Source organism: Polypterus senegalus, chromosome 2 (genome assembly GCF_016835505.1).
Source record: "Polypterus senegalus isolate Bchr_013 chromosome 2, ASM1683550v1, whole genome shotgun sequence".
Classification (NCBI taxonomy): domain Eukaryota; kingdom Metazoa; phylum Chordata; class Cladistia; order Polypteriformes; family Polypteridae; genus Polypterus; species Polypterus senegalus.
Genome location: NC_053155.1, coordinates 190,410,670 through 190,431,154, shown reverse-complemented (window position 1 = coordinate 190,431,154; position 20,485 = coordinate 190,410,670). Strand labels below are relative to the sequence as shown.

The window sequence follows — 20,485 nt, the reverse complement described above, 5'->3', positions numbered from 1 at the left end:
TTGAAAATGGCTCTAAATTGAATTCATTTAATAATTTATATGAAAAATGTTCCCATGAATTTTTTTTTGTGGTGCCCCCTTTACCCTTGATACACTAAGCATGCGCTTACTATGCTTATATGGTTAAGCCAGCACTGCTTGCAACCACAGGTGCCCCTCCAGGCCAGGAGTTCGACACCCCAGGTATAAAGGTTTCTTTAGGGTTCAGTCATCCTTGAATTTGGTTACTCTTATTCAATTAAAAATGTTCTAGAAATCTGTTCAAATTGAAATACTTTAATATACATGTTTTTAACATTGTATGTATACAATTTCAAAAGTTTTGAATAACACCTTACAAAGTTTTCCATAGCTGAGTGGCTCAGAATAAGCCAGTACAGTACACCAAAAATCACCAAAAAATTCTAAAAAAATTGCATTTAATAAGCAACAAACACAGCAATATTATAACCAGTATCTCGCATTCAGCAGCCCAAAATGAATAAAAGAATATTAAGTTTAAACAATGCACACTACTGGCACCCACTCCAGGGTCAGTGTCTGATGCTGGGATAAACATTAACCAGTGACTTCAAATAGAAGTAAACTTGGTTTGAAAACAGTTGGAAGGGTGAAAGCAAGGAAAAAAATATACATTTCATTTGAAGAAACTCTCCAAGCCATTGTCATTTACAGAGATAATAACATCTTGTTTTGTTAGACTTCAGTAAACAGTTGCATTTCAAGATCATTTCAAAGGAGCTAAATGCAGAAAGAAACACTTCTTTTCTTCCCATATTCATGCAGCATGTATGTTTGTCCTTAATTTGTTGTTGGGTGCTCCTCCTGTGGATAAGTCTTAGAAGTTTTCCTTATTGAAGATGAACTGCACTCCCAGTGGATTGGCATCAGAGCTACTGTTGCACTGTTTGCTTAGAGTCTTTGCCAAAGCTTCTGGACCACAAAGAAACACTCCGACTTTGGTACTACAGTTAAAATGATGAAACAAAAGAGACTGTTAAGATACAGGTATATATGCACTATATATTTTTAATGTATTGAAAAAAGAGGGCAAAAAGGGTATAAAATGATTTCTAAAGCTTTGAGTGTTCCCAGGACTCCAGACGAGGTGTAGAAACATCTCAAAGATAAGCAATAGAGTGAAATGCGTTTGAGCCAAATATCGAGTTGGCTGGCGCCCTGCCCGGGGTTTGTTTCCTGCCTTGCGCCCTGTGTTGGTTGGGACTGGCTCCAGCAGACCCCCGTGACCCTATTATTAGGATATAGCAGGTTGGATAATGGATGTATGGATGGATATATATGTGCATGTGGGTGTGTATATGTATGTATTAAGCTTTCGAAAAAAGAAAATTAAACCAGGAATGTTAAACTTCTTTATAGGAACAAAAGAAACATATTGTACATAAAGTATTTTCATCACTAATATACCATTGCCATTAACTACCACTGTAGTTGCAATTTAACGGGTGTAATTACCATGTATTTACTGTGTAACCCTAATTCTAGTAATTGCCTAGGTCAGTACACAGGCATTCTTTTTCAATATTTTAACTAAACTTAAACTAACCAGTACTATGTTTGTATTTCTTACTCACTTTGGATGGTTGCTTCCAATGGTTTTGAATTCATTCTCCCAGTTTGGTCTTCCATATAATGTTTTCTTCTCAAGTCCTGTAATTGGATCTTTCTTTTCATCGTGTGTTAATGCAAAATGGGCAGCCTTTAAAGAAAAAAAAAGTTACTTTTATAACTGTTTTGCAAGTGGTGCATGGAACAACAGTGCAAGTCAAACAGGCAGTGCAAAATATCATTTAGGCAGAATGGGAAAAATTAACATATATTAAAAAGGCACAGAATTGTGACACCGTATATTTACCGACACAAAGAAACACTGTATAAATGTAATAAAAACTGCATTCATTTTATTATTTATGATTTTATAGGATATGTGGCAAGGAAATGGTTTGTCAAGGCTTTTTTATGATTATAAATAATTTTCTGCTACATCTACCATTGGTTTGGGAGTTCTGCCATTAACTTCTGTATTAAGCAATATCTGAAGAATGATATGTGAAACCCTGGAGTTAAGCAATATCTTTCTTGCCCAACTTCAAGTTTTTAGACTGGACTCGCCAGATCAAATGTTGGCTAAAAGAGTAATAAATTCTTTCCTACAGAAAGCTATTCACTTTATCTTATGCGACAACCATTATCAAATGTTGTTCTCATCCCAGATGTTATGTTCTAGAACAGGGGTGGGCAATGTCGGTCCTGCAGAGCCGTAGTGGCTGCAGGTTTTTGTTCCAACCCAGTTTCTTAATGAGAAAACAATTATTGCTGATGAAACACTTATTGCTTAAGTGACATTTTGATGCTTCATTTTAGTGGTCTCACTTGCTAAGTTTCCCCACCCTCGATTGCTCATTTCAATCTTAAACAGCTGTATTCATTGTTTTAATGGCTCCTTATTAGCAATAAACTGTAAATGACAAAGCAGCCAGCAGTTCTCCCTCCAGTTTGCTTTCATTTACATCTGTGTGTGTTCATCATGCACTGTTTGATTTAATAAAACACGTAATAGAAAATGTGACAGACTGTTTTAGGCTTCAAATCATTTGGATGATATCCTTGGAGAGTAAAAAATCTATGATATAAGAACCTTACATTACAAACTAACATGCCATAAAATTAAATAAGGTCTGAGATTGATAAGGATTGGTTTCTAATTAAGCAGTTGGGTTGGAATGAAAACCTGTAGCCACTGTGGCTCTCCAGGACCGACACTGCCCACCCCTGTTCTAGAATGATGGATACTTTAGTTACTTGGAGAAAATGCATTGTCCAGGCCAGTGGGACCTGCTTCTAAATTGGCCCTTCATGAATGAGTGCCCTGCACTAGTGTGGCACCTCACCCAAGACTGGCTTCTGTCTTTGGACAGACTCAGGCTACTGTGACCCTGAACAAGATTAAGAACGTTCAACAAGGGATGAATGGATATATTGCTTTAGGATGAGGTAGCAATGTTGCATTTAAAGTAAATGAATTATAAAAGATGTGAAAGGTTGTATTTCTAGAGCTAAACCAGATTAAGATGTAGCTACATGATATAAAGTTAGTTATGTTACACTCTCTTATAGAAGTTACTGCTCAGCTGTGGCTAAACACATAACAGCATTTAAATTGTAACGAAGAGACATTTAATACCGAATTTGCTTTAGGGATGGAGTTCTTACAAATGTTAACTTTTTTTTCTTCTTCTTTTTCTCCTCTTCACCTTTTCCCACTTCAAGTTGGGGTTAATGTGCTTGATCAATCTTCTTCACACAGCTCAGTCCTGCACCTCCTTGCCGATCAAGCCCTTTTCTTTCATACCTTCCTTTCCTTCTTCCATCTACTTTGTACTTCTGCTTTGGCCTCTTTCTCTTTCTATTTCCATGTACTTCCATTCTCTCTCTTGCCCACATATTCATTGTCTTTCCTCATCACATGTCCATACCTCTTCAGTGTCAGGTTTTACAAATGGCCATTAACAGCACTAGCCTTCCAATGAAGTTCTGTCTTTCAATAATTCAAAGGATGGCACTGTTATATCACTGCTCCAGTGCTTTAGTGGTTTCAAAACCCAGCCCAGGTGCTGCCCCCATAGAGTTTGCATGTTTTCCTTACATTTGCTTATGTTTTTCTTCAATTTTATAGTAATTACCCAAAAGACATGCATATTAGGTTAATTAGGAACTCTAAAATGGATCTGTTGACTACATGTCATGCTTTGAGTTGTATTTTAATTTTATGCAGCTGTTTCTTGGCTTTTAAAAACAACCAAAGCATCATTGTGAGGGCATGAAAGGAAAACAATGGCTCATTTTTTATTGTTTAGATATGTTTTAAATGAAGCTTATAAATAAATACATTTTGTGGCAGTGCCATTTTGTTTGTGATATGGACCTCACCAACGTTGTGGGTTTGGTTGACAAGTAGTTTCTAGACAAGGTCAACCAGAAGTTTATGGTGCATGACATCACCAAGTTAAAGGGTGTGATCAACTTCTTGGTTTATTCAAGCTTGTGGATACAGCAAAGAGAAGATGTTCTCATTAATGTTTCAATCTGTTTTTTGGCCAAGATGTGATTCTGAATCTGCCGCTGCAAAGGCTACATCCATGGGGTGTCTTCCTCAAAACTTGCCCCAGATTTCTCCCGTCCATGCATTTTACACCACTGGAGAGCAAAAAGAAACTGTCAAAACAAAAGATTTTCAGCACCGCTTTTGTGAAGCATTGAATTGCTATAGAAATGTGACACTCAGCGAGCTGTCTAATTGCTCCCACCCAGATTTAAGCAAGATTCATTTGTAGTTGTCTCTAGACATGTATGGTATGTCTGTCTTAGCAAGATTCATTTTTTTGGCAATTAATTCTTTTGTTAATTGACTATGACATTTAGTATTTTCTTCCTGGGAAACGACCTTTGCCTTTCTATAAAATCCTAGTCCTTCTCCGGATTCCATTATTATTTCAGTATTACCTGGTAATGCAGGTGAGACACACAATAGACAGGTGCCCTGTCAGGTGGCTCTGATATCAACGATTTTCTGTTGTTTCTAGCACAACATGGGAATTGTTGTTCTAGGGCTGTCATTCACCTTCAGTCAGCCTTGGATTTTGGGCTCAAAGGTAAATGAGTTCACATGTTTTAGCTGTCAATGTGTGATTTTAATTCAAAAGGGAATTTTCCATTCTTTTTCAAGCATCTCCTAGTTTATGATGCCGAAAGGATGAGTTTAAAGCTCATTAAAGCTCAAACTCTGCTTTGTGACAGATGCTGCCATGATAGGCTTCAGCATGATATAACCAGGAACTTATTATGATGGTTTATTAGTGGCTATATTGATGGATCCAGGAGGAAGACTCACTGCTTTCACTGAAATATTTGGTAAAAAAAAACCCAAAACAAACAAGTGACTGTATATATGTACTTTCCAAATGAAAAGCTTAAAGTTGATTATTAAAAACAAAAATACAGTGTAATTTTACAGAGGATTTGTTATTAGAGTACACAGCAACTCAATTAAAAAAAAATCTGCAGCTTCCACATTCACTTTTTCAGTATCACCATATCCTCTTCTTGTTGATATTTCTAACACAATGGTTTTAAGAAGAGTGATTAATAAATAAATAAATAAATAAATCCTTAAGAGTAGAGCACAACAGTTATTTTGTGACCAACAAAGGCTATGCTGTTTAAAGATTAAAAGTAAACACAAAACCTTATATCATTTTACATTGTTGGAAGTATGTGAGTGAAATGCATGTGATGGTGAGAAACTGTATAAAATAATGAAAAGATTGCACTAGATATCCCCTTGATGATAATAAAACAACCACAAATAGTAGAAAACAATACCATTTCCCTCATTAAAGTGATCCATTTTAGCATAATTAAATTTTACTTAACAGAGAAGAAAATCCTGTAAAACAAAGTGGCAAAAAGGCACTTGCAGCAAAATCAGAATACAAATTGTTTGTTGACAAACTGGCAGCACTGAAAGATTGATATAGAAGGAGCAACATCAGAATCAAAGCTCTCCCTGAAAAATGTCAAAGTCTAAACCAGTGAAATTCGTAGCTGAACTATTCCCTAAAATTACTAGAGAGGACATCAAATTGGACACCAAGATCTCAGAAGCCTACTGTATACGTGGATTGAATCCCTCTAAATCAAAATATCCGATTGTCTGTTTCGCCAAACTATAGGCCAAAGAAAACTCAATGTCTCTTCCCAGATTGAAAGAGGAGACTATATTTAAAAATAACCACATTCGTATTTTCCCAGATTTTTCCCCTGCAACAGCTTCTAAACATGCCATATTCTACAGCATTAAACAGAGCCTACATAAAGCTGAAATCAGATACAGCCTCTTGTACCCTGCCAAACTGAAAGTGGTTATTGAAGATGAGATAAAGAGCTACAAAGACTGATCTTGACATTCTTTTGAAATACACGATCATGAGTCACATTGTGTTCTGGCAAGGCAAAGAAGATTCTACTAGAAGCTTGCAACTGGGACCATTTGTAATGCAACATTTGCCGTAACTATATATTATATTTGATTTTCTTTTCAGCTGTCCTTTTCCTCTTCTCTTTTTTTAAGCTTCAATAATTATATTGATATCCCTTTCATTAATAATATGTACATTTTGGCTACCTATGGCTTATGGCTACATTTTGGCTAATTATATGTACATATGTATATATATTTTTTGTATGTAAACTTCAGTTATTACATCTACATTTTGGCTACCAAAAAGTAACCAGCTATTTACAGTTCTTTTTTAACATCATACCCTTGGTTTATTATATTGGGACTGTTTAAGATCAGTTTGTTTCACTCTAGACATGCTCTGTCTCTTGGTATATCAGAGAACTGGGACTTCACGAAGTGTGGTTTGCCTCACTTGCAGAGGCAAAATGGCGAGGGGGGTGGAGGGGTATAATAATAAACCCCAATAAGTGTCCAAATAACAAAAGGCTCCACCGCCATAACACCTGACACTAATATGAAATACAGATCAAAGCTATCATATGTTAAAATGTACCACCTTAACTTAAGACTACAGAATGTCAAAAAAAGTTCAGAAGTGTTTTTATGACCAAGCAGTGAACTTTATGACCTGGAATGTCAAAGGTCTCAATAATGAATTAAGAGAAAGAAAGTACTCTCTCACTTAACAGGTCTAAATCCCAAGACAGTATTTTTATAGGAGACTCACTTATTAAGCTATAACAGTTTTGGTTGCAAAGAGAGTGGTCTGGCCATATTTTTCACTCCAGCTATACAAAGAAAACCAGGGGTGTGGGAATCAGAACTATTCCATTTGTAGTATTAGATACAATAGCTGATTCTGAAGGATAATATGTCATAATTACGGGCAATTTATCTAATAAAAACATGATTTTGATTCATCTAACGTGAACAATAAAGATTTCTTCCAAAATGTTTTACATCCATCCCTAATGTGAACACTCACAAAATTATAATGGCTGAAGACTTTATTTGTGTTTTAAATCTAGACCTGGATAGATCCTCAGCTACAGTGCTGATAACATCTTATACTACAAAGATAATTACACAGTTTATAATGGATCATAACTCATTAGACCCATGAAGATTTTTAAAACCTAACCTAACAGCATATTCCTTCTTCTAACCCGTACATCATTTTTACTCAAGAATTGATTAGTTTCTCAAGGACAATAATTTTTCGCCCACTATCAAATCTTGTAGATACAATGTTATTGTTATCTCTGACCATGCTCCTCTGATCATGGAGGTTATATTACTGCATCCTACATACTCCTCTCCTAGCTGGCATTTTAACCACCTGTCATTAGCTGATGAGAACTGTACATAATTCATATTCAAGCAAATTGATTATTTTCTTGAGAAAAATGCATCCTCAGAGCTCTCAGCAGGTATACTCTGGGAAACTCTGGAGACAATTTCAAGAGGACAAATTATTTAATATCTTTCTCACAAAAAAAAAGGAAAACAAGAAGGCATCTGAGTTAATCAGCGAATAGCTCTCCAAATGAGGCACTTTATAGCAAAAGACAGGTGTTGCAATCAGAATTTATCCTCTTGACTTTTAAAGAAATTGAACAGCTGATCATTAAATCACAACATCATTATTATGACCACGGGAAGAAGGGAAATAAGATCTTAGCCCAACAAATCCACAAGTAGGATGTCTGCAATGTCATAACAACAATTGCCAACACAGATGGAGATACAATTATTGACCATAAAAATATAATTTACACATTTAGAGAGTACTATATGTCCTTCTATTCTACTTGTTTTAAAGAAGATAAGACACAATCTAATGAGTTTTTTGATTCATTACAGATATCACAGCTAGATACTCTTAGTGCTATGGAACTGGATAAACTTCTGGCACTTTCAGAATTACTAGATGCTACAAACTCATTTCAAAGTGGGAGACCAGCTGGCCCTGATGGCTATATAAAAAAATTTCAAATGATTTAGCCCCACTATTATTAGCAATGGTTATAGAAACTAAAGACAACTCAAATCTACCTCTTACTTTTGGCCAAGCATTAATTACCATCTTTCCTACGAAAGGACTTACTACAATGTGCATCATACAGACCAATCTCACTTCTGAATAATGATGTTAAGATGCTTTCCAAAGTTCTAGCTAGAAGGATTGAGAAAGTGCTTCCTTCTGTAACATCACAAGACCAAACTGGATTTATTAAAGACAGACACTTAACGTAACCTTCGACGCTTGTTTAATATAACACCCCAGAGATCTTATTATGTTTAAATGCAGAAAAAGGTTTTGGTATATTTGAATGGGACTACCTATTCACCACATTGCACAAATTTGGGTTTGTACCAAACATATATGCATGGATCAGACTACTTTATACTAGACCAGAAGTCTCGGGTTGTGTTAACAACATTATTTCAGACTACAGTGATTCCTCGCTATATTGCGCTTTGGCTTTCACGGCTTCACTCCATTGCGGATTTTAAATGTAAGCATATCTAAATATATATCATTGATTTTTCTCTGGTTCGCGGATTTCTGCAGACAATGGGTCTTTTAATTTATGGTACTTGCTTCCTCAGTTTGTTTGCCAGTTGATTTCATACAAGTAACGCTATTGTCAGATGGCCGAGAAGCTACTCAATCAGAGCACGTATTACGTATTAAATAAAACTCCTCAATGATATACGATATGCTTCCTGCACGGTGCTTCACACATTTCAAAGCTCTAACAGCCCGTATTGATTTTTGATTGTTTGCTTTTCTCTGTCCCACTCTCTGCTCCTGATGGAGGGGGTGTGAGCAGAGGGGCTGTTTGCACAGAGGCTGTTTGCTTAGAAGATATGGACACTCCTGTAAAAAATGCTGAAAGACTGCTTTCACATGGATCCCTTCATTGCAGCCGCATTGATTTTTGATTGTTTACATTTCTCTCTTTCTCTGACATTCTCTGCTCCTGACGCACACTCCTTTGAAGAGGAAGATATGTTTGCATTCTTTTAATTGTGAGAAAGAAATGTCATCTCTGTCTTGTCATGGAGCACAGTTTAAACTTTTGACTAAAGGGTGTTATTTCATGTCTAGAGAGCTCTAATAATGTTAAAAAACGTATTTAGAAGGTTGTAAACAGGTTTTCTATGCTCTAACTGCGAAAATATTAGATTTATAAATAAAGAATACTATTTCGTGGAAATTCATTTATCTGTCTGAAGTGGATTAACTGCTATAAACGAGGGTTTACTGTATAAATATGCGTAGAATATTAATAAACAGTGTGGGAGAGTTTCTAAGGGCTTAAAATATATAAAAATAACCATACAAACATATGGTTTCTACTTCGCGGATTTTCACCTATCGCGGGGGGTTCTGGAACGCAACCCCCGCGATCGAGGAGGGATTACAGTACTTCAAACTATAACGTGGTACTCGACAATGATGCCTCTTGTCAACTTTGCTCTTTGCAGTTCCCATTGAACCAGTGGCTGTATACTTTTGAATTGCTTTAGAGATAAAGGGGATTTTCAGAGAAGGATTTGAACAGAAAATATCACTATATGCAGATGATATAGTGCTGTATACTGTATATCCATCCATCCATCCATTTTCTAACCCGCTGAATCCGAATACAGGGTCACGGGGGTCTGCTGGAGCCAATCCCAGCCAACACAGGGCACAAGGCAGGAACCAATCCTGGGCAGGGTGCCAACCCACCACAGGACACACACAAACACACCCACACACCAAGCACACACTAGGGCCAATTCAGAATCGCCAATCCACCTAACCTGCATGTCTTTGGATTGTGGGAGGAAACCGGAGTGCCCGGAGGAAACCCACGCAGACACGGGAGAACATGCAAACTCCACGCAGGGAGGACCCGGGAAGCGAACCCGGGTCTCCTAACTGCGAGGCAGCAGAGCTACCACTGCGCCACTGCGCCACCGTGCCGCCATACTGTATATCTGACCCACAAAATTCCATGCCAGCAGTCCTAAAAGCACAAGTAGATTATCAGATTTAAGATTTTTGAATTTAAAAGATTCAAAATCAATTTGAATAAAAGTGTGATTTTTCTAGCACACAATTTTGGACTGGAGATCTTGCCATTTACCTTATCAGATCAATTTAAATATCTAGGCTTAAATATCACAAGTAAATATAAAACTGGTTTTCAACAAAATGTTGCTGTCTCCACGAAAAAATTATGTGAATAGATGCTCTATCCTCCATCTTACATTAACAGGGAGAATCAACATTGTTAAGATGACCATCCTTCCCAAACTATTTCAAAGCATCCCCATAAACATTAACAAAACATTTTTTAAGGAATTAGATTCAATCATAACCTTCTTTATTTTGAATTGCGAAACACGCATCCAAAGGGTGACTCTACAATGACCTAAAGCAGAATGGGGCACAGCAATACGTAACTTTCAATTTTATTACTAGGTGGCAAACATACAAGCTATAAAGACCTGGACATCAACACAAATCAATGAATATACACAAGCCTGGTCTGCAATGGAAATAAAATTTTGCAGTACGTCTTTATATTCCCTGCTCTGTGCCCCAGTAAATACAAATTATTGTCAATACACTAATAATCCAATTGCCCGTAATTCTCTCAGAATATGGAATCAATGTAGGAAGCACTTCAAGACAGAAAAGCTTTCATCTGTTGCACCTCTACATGACAATCACCTTTTTCCACCCTCTCAGACATATACAGTATTCAATGTTTGGAAAATGTACAGGATTAAAACTTCCTATGAATAATTACCCTTCAAATTTTACTTCTCATTAACACAATTCTTTCACTACTTTTAAGCTAGAAACTTTGCTTAACAGATCTTGCCCAATTTTCCCCACTTTCCACTTATTTCTATTCCAGAGGAAACATTTATCAGTTTTGAAGACTTCGAGAGCATCTCTGCAATTTATAAAAATACTTTAAAGTCCCATCCTTTCAAAGATCCCAGGGTACTTTGGGGAAAGTATCTGTCACTTAATATTTCAGAAAAGGAGTGGAAGGCAGCAATGCACAGAATACACTCTAGCTGCATATGCAGAAAGTATTCAATCATTCAACTTAAAAATCTTTTCTTAAGTGCGTGTATCTCATTTAAAATTGCCCAAAACGTTTCCAGGGCAAGATTCAACCTGTGAACATTGCAATCAAGTTCCAGCCCCACGGGGCCATGTGTTCTGGGCATGCACCAAAATAAAAATTTAGACAACATCTCTGAATGCCTACCAGACAGCCTTGGTGTCACAATCACTCCTAATCCACTAACAGCTGTGTTTAGTGAACTTCCAGATAGGCTTAAGGTGGAGAAAGACAAACAACCTGTAATTTCCTTTACTTCACTAATAGCTTGTAGACGTATCTTGCTCAATTATAAGAATCCCACACCACCACTTTCAATTTAATGGGTAACTGATGTTCTATACTATTTGAAATAGGAAAAAATAAAATTCTCACTTAATGGATCTGTTCAAAGCTTTTTTTTTAAATATGGCAGGATCTAATCAATAACATTCTAGAATAAGCTTCCATTTCAGGGATAAGGATACTTTGGTTTGGTTGGTTGTTGGCTCTCCTCTCTCTTGGGTGGTGGTTGAATTTTGCTTTGTTAAATTTCACTTGATTGCATTTATTGTTAGCTGCTTTTAATTAAAATCAATAAAAGTGTGTTTACTATTGATTGTGTGACATTCATATGAAGATGCTGGTTAGCTGCTGTTAAGATTACTGTTAAAAAAGGGTCATTACTGAACAAATAGTTGACAACCACTGCCAGAAACAATTCATTCATCAATACAACACAAAAACTCTAAGGACAGAATGTTAAGTTCATTTTTGTCATAGCTTTAAGGAGAATACCATTATGAAATCTGGTCATTCTTGTCTTGTTAAGCATAGTTGTTTACCAGATGCAAGAGAAGTAGATAGAGCGTGAGCAGTGTGCAACCGCTTTGAAGGATCACTCTGGAAGAGTAAATTGGATCCACATGTAGTAGAGCTCAAGTGGAGCAAGCCTGTCGCAGAGAACAGATGCTATTACAGTCAGAAATCTAATCAATCACTAACATCTATGGAGTTCTCCTATGGCTCGACTGACTAAGATGACTGCTTTCTGTGCAGTTTGCATCCTGTGCTCCTATTGGAAATGGCTTGTTATGAGAGTGCTATGTGTATGAAGAGAACCCAGTGATATGCAGGACAAGAAAACATCTTATAATTTAAGAAGTGGTGAAGACCAGTCTTTCAAACTGTTTTCTGTTGTTGGTAGACATATTACCATACCACATAGTAATGGAACATATCAAAACACATACAATTACGGACACACTTTATTAATAAGAAAACACATAGTGTAATGTCATGTGATTAATACCATATCTATCTTTATACTGCTTAGGCAAGAAGCACACATTTTTTTAAATGGACATGAGTGGTGGTCAAAATCTTTGAGTTTTAACCTTAGCACTGGTGTACTAAAATACAAGAACAGAAGTTTTTAGCATTTATAGTTTTTAGTGAGTATTTCATTTCAGAATCATGATGAATTGTATGCCAAAAAGTGTCATTCAATTTCTGATGCTAGAGAACAATATTTCTGAAGAGGTTTGTTCTTGCCTAGTCAGTGTGAACCAGAAACAGTCCTGATCATCTGCCTTAGAAAGACAACAGAGCCACATTGTAGTATAACATCTACCAAAGATCAGCCATGTTCTGACTAGACTTCACCACCGACAACACAAAAAGATATTAACACTGTGAGGTGAACTATAATGGAGAAGTGTAATGGTGCAGGAAGTAGAAGACACAATAGGGATTTGTTATGTGTTGAATCCATTCTTCATGTACAATTAAACGAACATCTGTGGATGTTGTGACTCCAGAAATGAAGCTTTACCACACTCAGGGTTTAAAGGAGATCAACTTATTTGGACTAGTAGAAATTTAAGAAATGTTTCACAAGTGGGTATGAAACTTGATTACAAGCATAAACCATGATGAAAGCACTGGTAATTCTTCAACACCAAATAAATTCAATGTCATGACCAATGTTGGCAAAATCATGTGAACATTTTTTTTATAATTTTAAAGATTTATTTCCATTTTGGATACTTGCATCAAAAGGCTTACAAGTTCAGTGCATATTACACTGATTTGCTTAAGTGTTTGTGGCAATCATTTAGAAAAAAACTGGCAAGAAAAGCTATTGAGCTTCAAATTCATGACAATGTCCCCTCTAATACTGCACTGCCTGCAAAGGCTGCTCTGCAAAACTTTGGAACTGAAGAGTTTCCACATCCACCTTCTGCTCCAGACCATTTGACCCTAACCTATTGGGTAAGCTACTCCAGTGATAAAGATATTTAAATAGAAGGAAGATTTCGGAAAGTTATAATAAGTTTATAACTGGTCTGGGGGAAATTTATTGAAAAATAAAACTTGTTTTTTGTCTCTGGTATTTCTATTAATGAGACAGGCTTAAAAACATTTTAATCACTTTTCAAATATCTAGTTGCTTTGCCAATAGATGACCAGCAAAGATAGAAATAACAAATGTAGTAAAATTGCTACAGTAGGTAGTACTTCCAGTCTTTAAATGAAATGCGGGGTAAGTAGATAGATAGATAGATAGATAGATAGATAGATAGATAGATAGATAGATAGATAGATAGATTGCGTTTCTTGACACAATTCTGCTGACTGATTTGTTGTCTGAAAGTACTCAGTGTTAGTGTGCCAGTGTAGAGCAGAAATATAAAATAGTGTATTAAGTCAAAGTATGGCATATTTATGGTAAATTACATCAATACACATGGCAGAATGAATGAGGGACAGGCCTCAGTCATGGGCTGTTGTAGGTTAATGGGTATCGGTAAAGGCAACACAAGAAATGTTGTTTAGTGTTTTGAGCTAAAGAATAGCCTGAAGCAAGACTGTATTCACCCTAATAAGTATGTATCTGTTTGTCTCTACAGTTGTTATGGCTCTGTCATTCCAACAGATGGAGCAACACAAACATTTGTAGTAATAAAATAAATTGCATTTGTCATTCCAACATATGGAGAATCCCAAGCATTAGCACTGCTTTTACGAATCCCATACCAAATGGCATATAACAGAAATATGCATTGCATTTGTCATTCCAATAGCTGGCCCATCATAAACGTTTATAGTAATGCATTTTACTATTACAAATGTTTGTGATGCACCATCTGTTGGAATGACAAATGCAATGCATTTATTTTATTACATGCTTTACAAAATATATTACAATGACTGGTGCACTGCAAACGTTACTGCTGAAGTCAACATCGATTGCTGATATTTCCACCCTTTTTAGACGGGTAGCACAGCTGGTACCAAAATAAGTGGTTAGATGTTTGTGTGATGTCTTTTTTCTTCATTTTGTGTGATTGGGTTCAAATGAAGTGAACCTGTTACATCTACAGTCAAAATCCTCAAAGTCCTGTTAAGTAAAGTGATGTTTATTTATCTCAAGTGAATGGCAGGTTTACTTTCCGTGCTTTCTGTGTGGAGAGCAAGAACCATGTTTGTGGCCCTGAAGTGGAGTGACTTGAGACAGAAACCATTGGCTGTGAGAATTGAACCCTGATACATACAGTATGTACATCAATATAAAGGAAGATCAAATTCATGTCCAGTGTTCTCCTGATATAATATATATTCAAAACTTTAATAACATTCTTAAATAGGAAATACCTTGAGGCATCCATTAATCATTTACTGTAACAAGGCTTTAACCTTTTTTTCGGTTGGTTTTAATAAGGCTTAAAAACATTACAACAGAGGCTACCTCGATTGCATCTATTAGTCATTTACTGCTTTGTACCAAGACCTTAACAAATATGTTCCTTTAGTTATATAATATATATATCTATATATATAATTCACTAAGACAAGACAACCATGAACAGCACACCGGAAGGGGCTTGGATTCACTAAACTGCCGACAAGTGAGACACCTGTGGCGCACACAGGAAGGAGCCACGCCCACCAACTCCAAGACCATTGGATACAACGACAACTCGCACGGCCACGCCCACCAACTCGGCCTAGCGACACAGAAAAAATGGCGTCATTTATGTTCGTCTGTCGTAGAGGCCACATGCAGTGCAGGTCAGGTTAATGTCATGTACCTCCGAGCTACGTTGACTGTTCATAGGCATGTTTCTCGCGGAGGTGAATCGCCATATGCAGCATGTGAAACGGTTTGCGAGGGGTATCCCATGGGATCCTTAAAACAATCCTTTATAACTGAGGTTAAAGCACAATGAAGGAATCAGTCTTTAAAAACCAATAAGCCCTGTGCCTCTGTTTCATTACCGTCTCTCCTGCTTCACCAATGCAGGCCCTGCAACAGTCGAGACGCTCTGTCAGCAGCTGACCTTCTCTGTGCCTCACCGGTTCACACAGAGGCAGCGCAAGAGAAAGCCGCGCCAGAGACAGACAGAGGCACACACACAGGCAGCTGGTGGGCGGCTCTCCGTGAGTTTCTCTTGCGACCGGGCACATGAGCAGGCAGTGTGTATGCTTCAAGAACGAGGCTTGACGCGGCTTGCGACCGGGCACATGAGCACTCGGTGTGTATGCTTCGAGTGCGAGGGTGGACGCGACAGGACCATCTAGGAAAAATCATGTCGCGGATGTGATTCGCTGTATGCAGTGTGTAAAACAGTTTGTCGCAGATGTGAATCGCTGTATGCGGCGTGTAGAACAGTTTGCGAGGGGTGTCCCTGTGTCTTTCCAGAAGTGTTCAACCATCAATAAATAATTATGCGGCATTTGTTATGTCGCGGGTTCACTATTGTGTTGTATTTTGCTCTCTCCAGAGTTCCATCTTTTCATTCACTTACTGTTGTATTCTCACACTAACCTGTTTTAGACAACCATGTCTTTCCAGAAGTGTTTACCATTCAATAAATAATTATGCATGAGATTGAGAGTGTGTCTAGGCGTGGGTAAGCCGTTGAACCCCATTCGGGCTGCAAACCGTGGAATTACCACTAAGTGCGACTCATACGCTCCCACTGTTTTCGTCCCTACCCTTTGTACACATCCCCCTCCCACACGTTGACTGTTCATAGAGGCATGTTTCTTGCGGAGGTGAATCGCCATATGCAGCGTGTAAAACTGTTTGCGAGGGGTATCCCATGGAATCATTAAAACATTCCTTTACAACTGAGGTTAAAACACAATGAAGTGAGCAGTCTTTAAAACGAGTTTTCGGATTCGACGCACGACCGCGTGCAGCATAGCAAAGTATTGTACACGCTACATACAGCAATTCGCATCCGCGACAAACATGCGTCTTCTTAGATGCTCCTGCACTTTGTACACACCCCCCTCCCACCTCGCTATGCCGCACGGACGATTGTGTGTTGGTTCGTTCCGTGCATTGTTACAATGTTGCTTTTCTTGCTGATTTATTACATTACCGATTTTGCAAATGTTAAATTTTCTCCCTGTGCTTAAAAATGATTAAAAAACCGGCCTGGTTATGCGGTGTATGGTATGCCGCGGGTTGGCTAGTTAAATTTAGTCCCTAAAGTCCCTATTTTAACATTTGACCAAAATTCCTTAAGTCATTGGTGAACATATTCTGGTGTAACGCTGTATATAGTTATGAAAATATGTATAAATTAGGCAACATAAATTACAGACATTCCACAGCTCTTGACGAACATATGAGGTAACTTTTATTAGTTATGAAACATTGCATTCATTTAATCATTAAGGTGAGCAATATGTGTGTATTTGCATATAAAGTAATTCATAATATATATTGTGGTTTGTAAATCATTATGTGGCACTGTATGCAAAGCATGGTTCATGGAACAACTGCTTAGTTAAAATGGGTATTGGGTTTGGCTGACCTGACCTGTTTCAGAAAATCTGTTTTCACTATTGAAGATGACAATAATGACCTGGTTCAGACATTTAGCTAGGATGGGTTACCTCATTATCATCCCATTTTGTTAAGTAAATGTTGTAGCTCAGGAAGTCAGCATTCCCTTTCTCCGCCATTTGAGCCTCTAGAGACCTCAGAAGATCTGCAAACCACTCAAATGCATTGGTTTCTCTGCACACCCAGTAGAAATAAATCTGTAATTCAAATGAGAAACAAAGCGCCTTTTTACCATAGTATATATAGCAATAATTTTAAATAACATTTTGAACTGCAAGCTTTGTCGTAAAATACATTGACAGTTGTGGTTTAGATTTATTCACATTTTTATTTTGCAGGCTATATGCTGATTTTTCATGATTCTCCTTGAGAATATTCAATATTCTTGATGATATTTTGTGAATTTTAGGTGAACAGGGATTGGCATTCCATATTGGCCTAAGTGGCCTGCTTTCATCACAACTTTTCCTATAGTCTTAGTTTGACAAATAGGTGAATGGATTTAACTCATATACAATCAAAGTCAACAAAAAAATGGAAACATGCAATATGACAAAATTTGTTTTAAATATTCAACAGGCAAACAGGGTTCAGAAAAAAAACTGATATGACTTCTACATTTTGAAAACAAAAGATAAGAGGTTGTAGTTATTTTAATCACATTTAGCCTTGCCTTTTATTTTTTGCAGAAAACACTGCTAATATCTTATAGGATACAGGATAAAGAAAAAGAGAACAAAAGGAGGAAATTCAGGAAACCTAGAGGACATCTTTCTGACACTTACTCTTTTTAACTTAGGCTCAGTGACATTGTTGGAATATCGATACCAGACTGACTTGAGGATAGAGGCGAATGGAGTAACACCAATCCCAGCTCCCACTAACATGACTGCATCATATCGAAATACATCTTCACTCGCTGTTCCAAAGGGTCCATCTACAGCCATCCTATAAAAAAAGAATGGTATCATCAATAATTAATGAAGAGTAAGGGCCTAGGCCTCATCACCCTTTCCTTGCTAGCACTGACTACAACGATTTGGTATTGACTGTGAACGCATTCTCTGGTGAGATTCACACAATTCATTCAGTGTGGCATTTAGGTGAGTCCCATCTTTCTTTTGTTTAATACTTGCATACTAAGTCCCCATTACAGTCTTTTTTATGTGTTTGTCTTCCTCATACATCTTACCTAAATTCACCAATTCTCATTTCCCGAGCTGATACTGTCCTCACTTAAGATGCATTTTACAAGAAGCATGTTAGTTGAAGCCTTTGCCTCATTTTGACCATAAGAGTTGTTTGTGCCTGCTATATGTGGCTTAGATAGATAGATAGATAGATAGATAGATAGATAGATAGATAGATAGATAGATAGATAGATAGATAGATAGATAGATAGATAGATAGATAGATAGATAGAAAAATGAATGTGCAGAAATATTAGGAACGTAATATGACAGACACATTTTTTCTAGGCTTTCACTAACTCTCCAAATTTATAATATAGATTTTCCATATTTCCATGGTGTCCTTGAACACTATTTGACTACTTTCACAATTGTATGTGTGTGTGAGTGTTAGTCCATAGGGTCAGGATGTAAGTCTGTGGGAAAGATGACTGAAAACAAGCCCCTCATCCAAAAGAATCTTGCTTTAGTTATTAGTAGTGTAAAATTCTAAGAATCTATTGACATTTTACTTAGAAAATTGGAATAATCGCTATGAGAACAGATCATTCAGCTCATCAAGCTTGTCTTGTCTATTAACCTAGATTGTCCAATATAACATCAAGTCAAGATCTGAAGGTCTCTAAAGTCCTACTCTCTATCACACATCTTTAATATTTATTCCATGTGTCTATGGTGTTTTGCCTGAAAAATGTTCTAATGTTTGTGCAATCATGTCCATGTGTTCTTGTTCAAGATTTTATTTTAAAGTAACACCTAGGATTTCTACAGAGATAATTATGTGGAGCTTTTTGTGGGTATTAATCTGCAGTATTTGCTGCTGAATTGAAAACTTTATATAAAGAAAGCTATGCACCAGACACATTAGATTTTTGAAACTCCTTTACAGTAAATGGATGATGCAAGTTTGGATCGTCTTCCAGCATGATTTGTATTCTTCATTGACTATTAACCAAACAAAATGCCTAACCTTTGCTGAATATTATGAAAATGAATTATAGTACTTGACATACAAATAAATGTTCTGTCAGACCTATCAAAAAAGAAGAATAAGAAAGAATTAAAGAAGCACAATGTTAGGCTTGCAAAAGTGAGGAAGCAACGAAAGCCACTAACACATCGTCCAGCGGCTGCCAGCCAACACCAGGACTGTGCAGGAATGAACAAAATGCGAAGGAGCCTCTGAGACCAGACACCATTCAGGGAGAGGAAGTCAAAGTGGTGCAGAGCTACAACTACCTGGGAGTTCACATGAACATCAACAAGAACCTGCTGTGGTCTACTGGGGAAGCACCTTGCACTCAAAAGAAGTACAAAGCCTGAACAAATTTATCAGGACAGCCTGCTTCATCAGAGTGAACCCTGAACACACTAGAAGCTGTTATGGAAAAATGGATGATGGCAAAATTAGATGCCATCATAAAGAAAACCCTCCATTCCCCCCAGGAGGTTCTCTCTTGGAGCACTTTTAACCACAGGCTCATTGCACTATGGTGTGCTAAGACACATCTCTGGAGGTCTTTTCCGCCCACTGCTATCAGGCAATTCAATGCTTCCTCTTAACAGTAAACACTTTTCAACTTCATTTAGAAATTTATGCTCCATATACATTTATTTATAGATTAACTGATTGATCAATTGATTACATTATTTGTCCTGTGAGCCTGTATTTGTGTGTTTTTCTGTTTCTGCTGTTGCATGCATCTAAATTTACCCATAGAATTAATAAAGCTTATCTGATCTAAACAAATACTAATAACTTGTACAATTAATTTAAGTTATAATATGTTCAATTAGTATTTTGGTTTGCTATGAGAGAGTGGTTATCAAATGAATTTGCCTCAACTGCATTACATCTTTCACTCTGTGCTTTTTTCTTCTTCTAATTCTCTGCATGTCATCTGCAACTGTCCTCGGCACACTAATGTTGGGAGGAAGGGATTTGTGTTAACTTTATCATGGGGACAATCTCTCTAGCTCAGGTACTAGCTGTAATTCACATATGTCTTGTATCCTCCTTGTACTTATCCACAACATAAGACATTTTATTTAGAAAATATGTAATTATTTGGGTCGGGTAGTTAGTGCTGCTTGCTCATGGTTCAAACACCTTGGGCACCAATGCCATGCACAGTAGAGGTCAGTGTGTTTTTCTCTTTATACACTGGTTTTCTACCTATACCTTAAAGATGTTTGTGTTTCATAAATTGGTGACTCTAATAGAGTCATATTAGTTTGTCCATACTGTCCATACTGTGTCATGCAATGGACT

At 37.1% G+C, this 20,485-nt stretch overlaps 1 protein-coding gene across 1 annotated transcript in view; it reads right to left on the bottom strand.

The window, feature by feature from the left end:
* Nucleotides 1-260: 260 nt before the first annotated feature.
* LOC120523616 (cytochrome b-245 heavy chain) overlaps nucleotides 261-20,485 on the bottom strand; it is a 66,020-nt gene continuing 45,795 nt past the window's right edge. The window contains exons 10-13 of the mRNA XM_039745070.1: nucleotides 17,809-17,971; nucleotides 17,074-17,220; nucleotides 1,596-1,720; nucleotides 261-965 (exon numbers count right to left, since the gene is read on the bottom strand). Coding sequence (XP_039601004.1) covers nucleotides 839-965; nucleotides 1,596-1,720; nucleotides 17,074-17,220; nucleotides 17,809-17,971 — 562 coding nt within the window. The 3' untranslated portion in view covers nucleotides 261-838. The remainder of the gene's footprint in view (nucleotides 966-1,595; nucleotides 1,721-17,073; nucleotides 17,221-17,808; nucleotides 17,972-20,485) is intronic.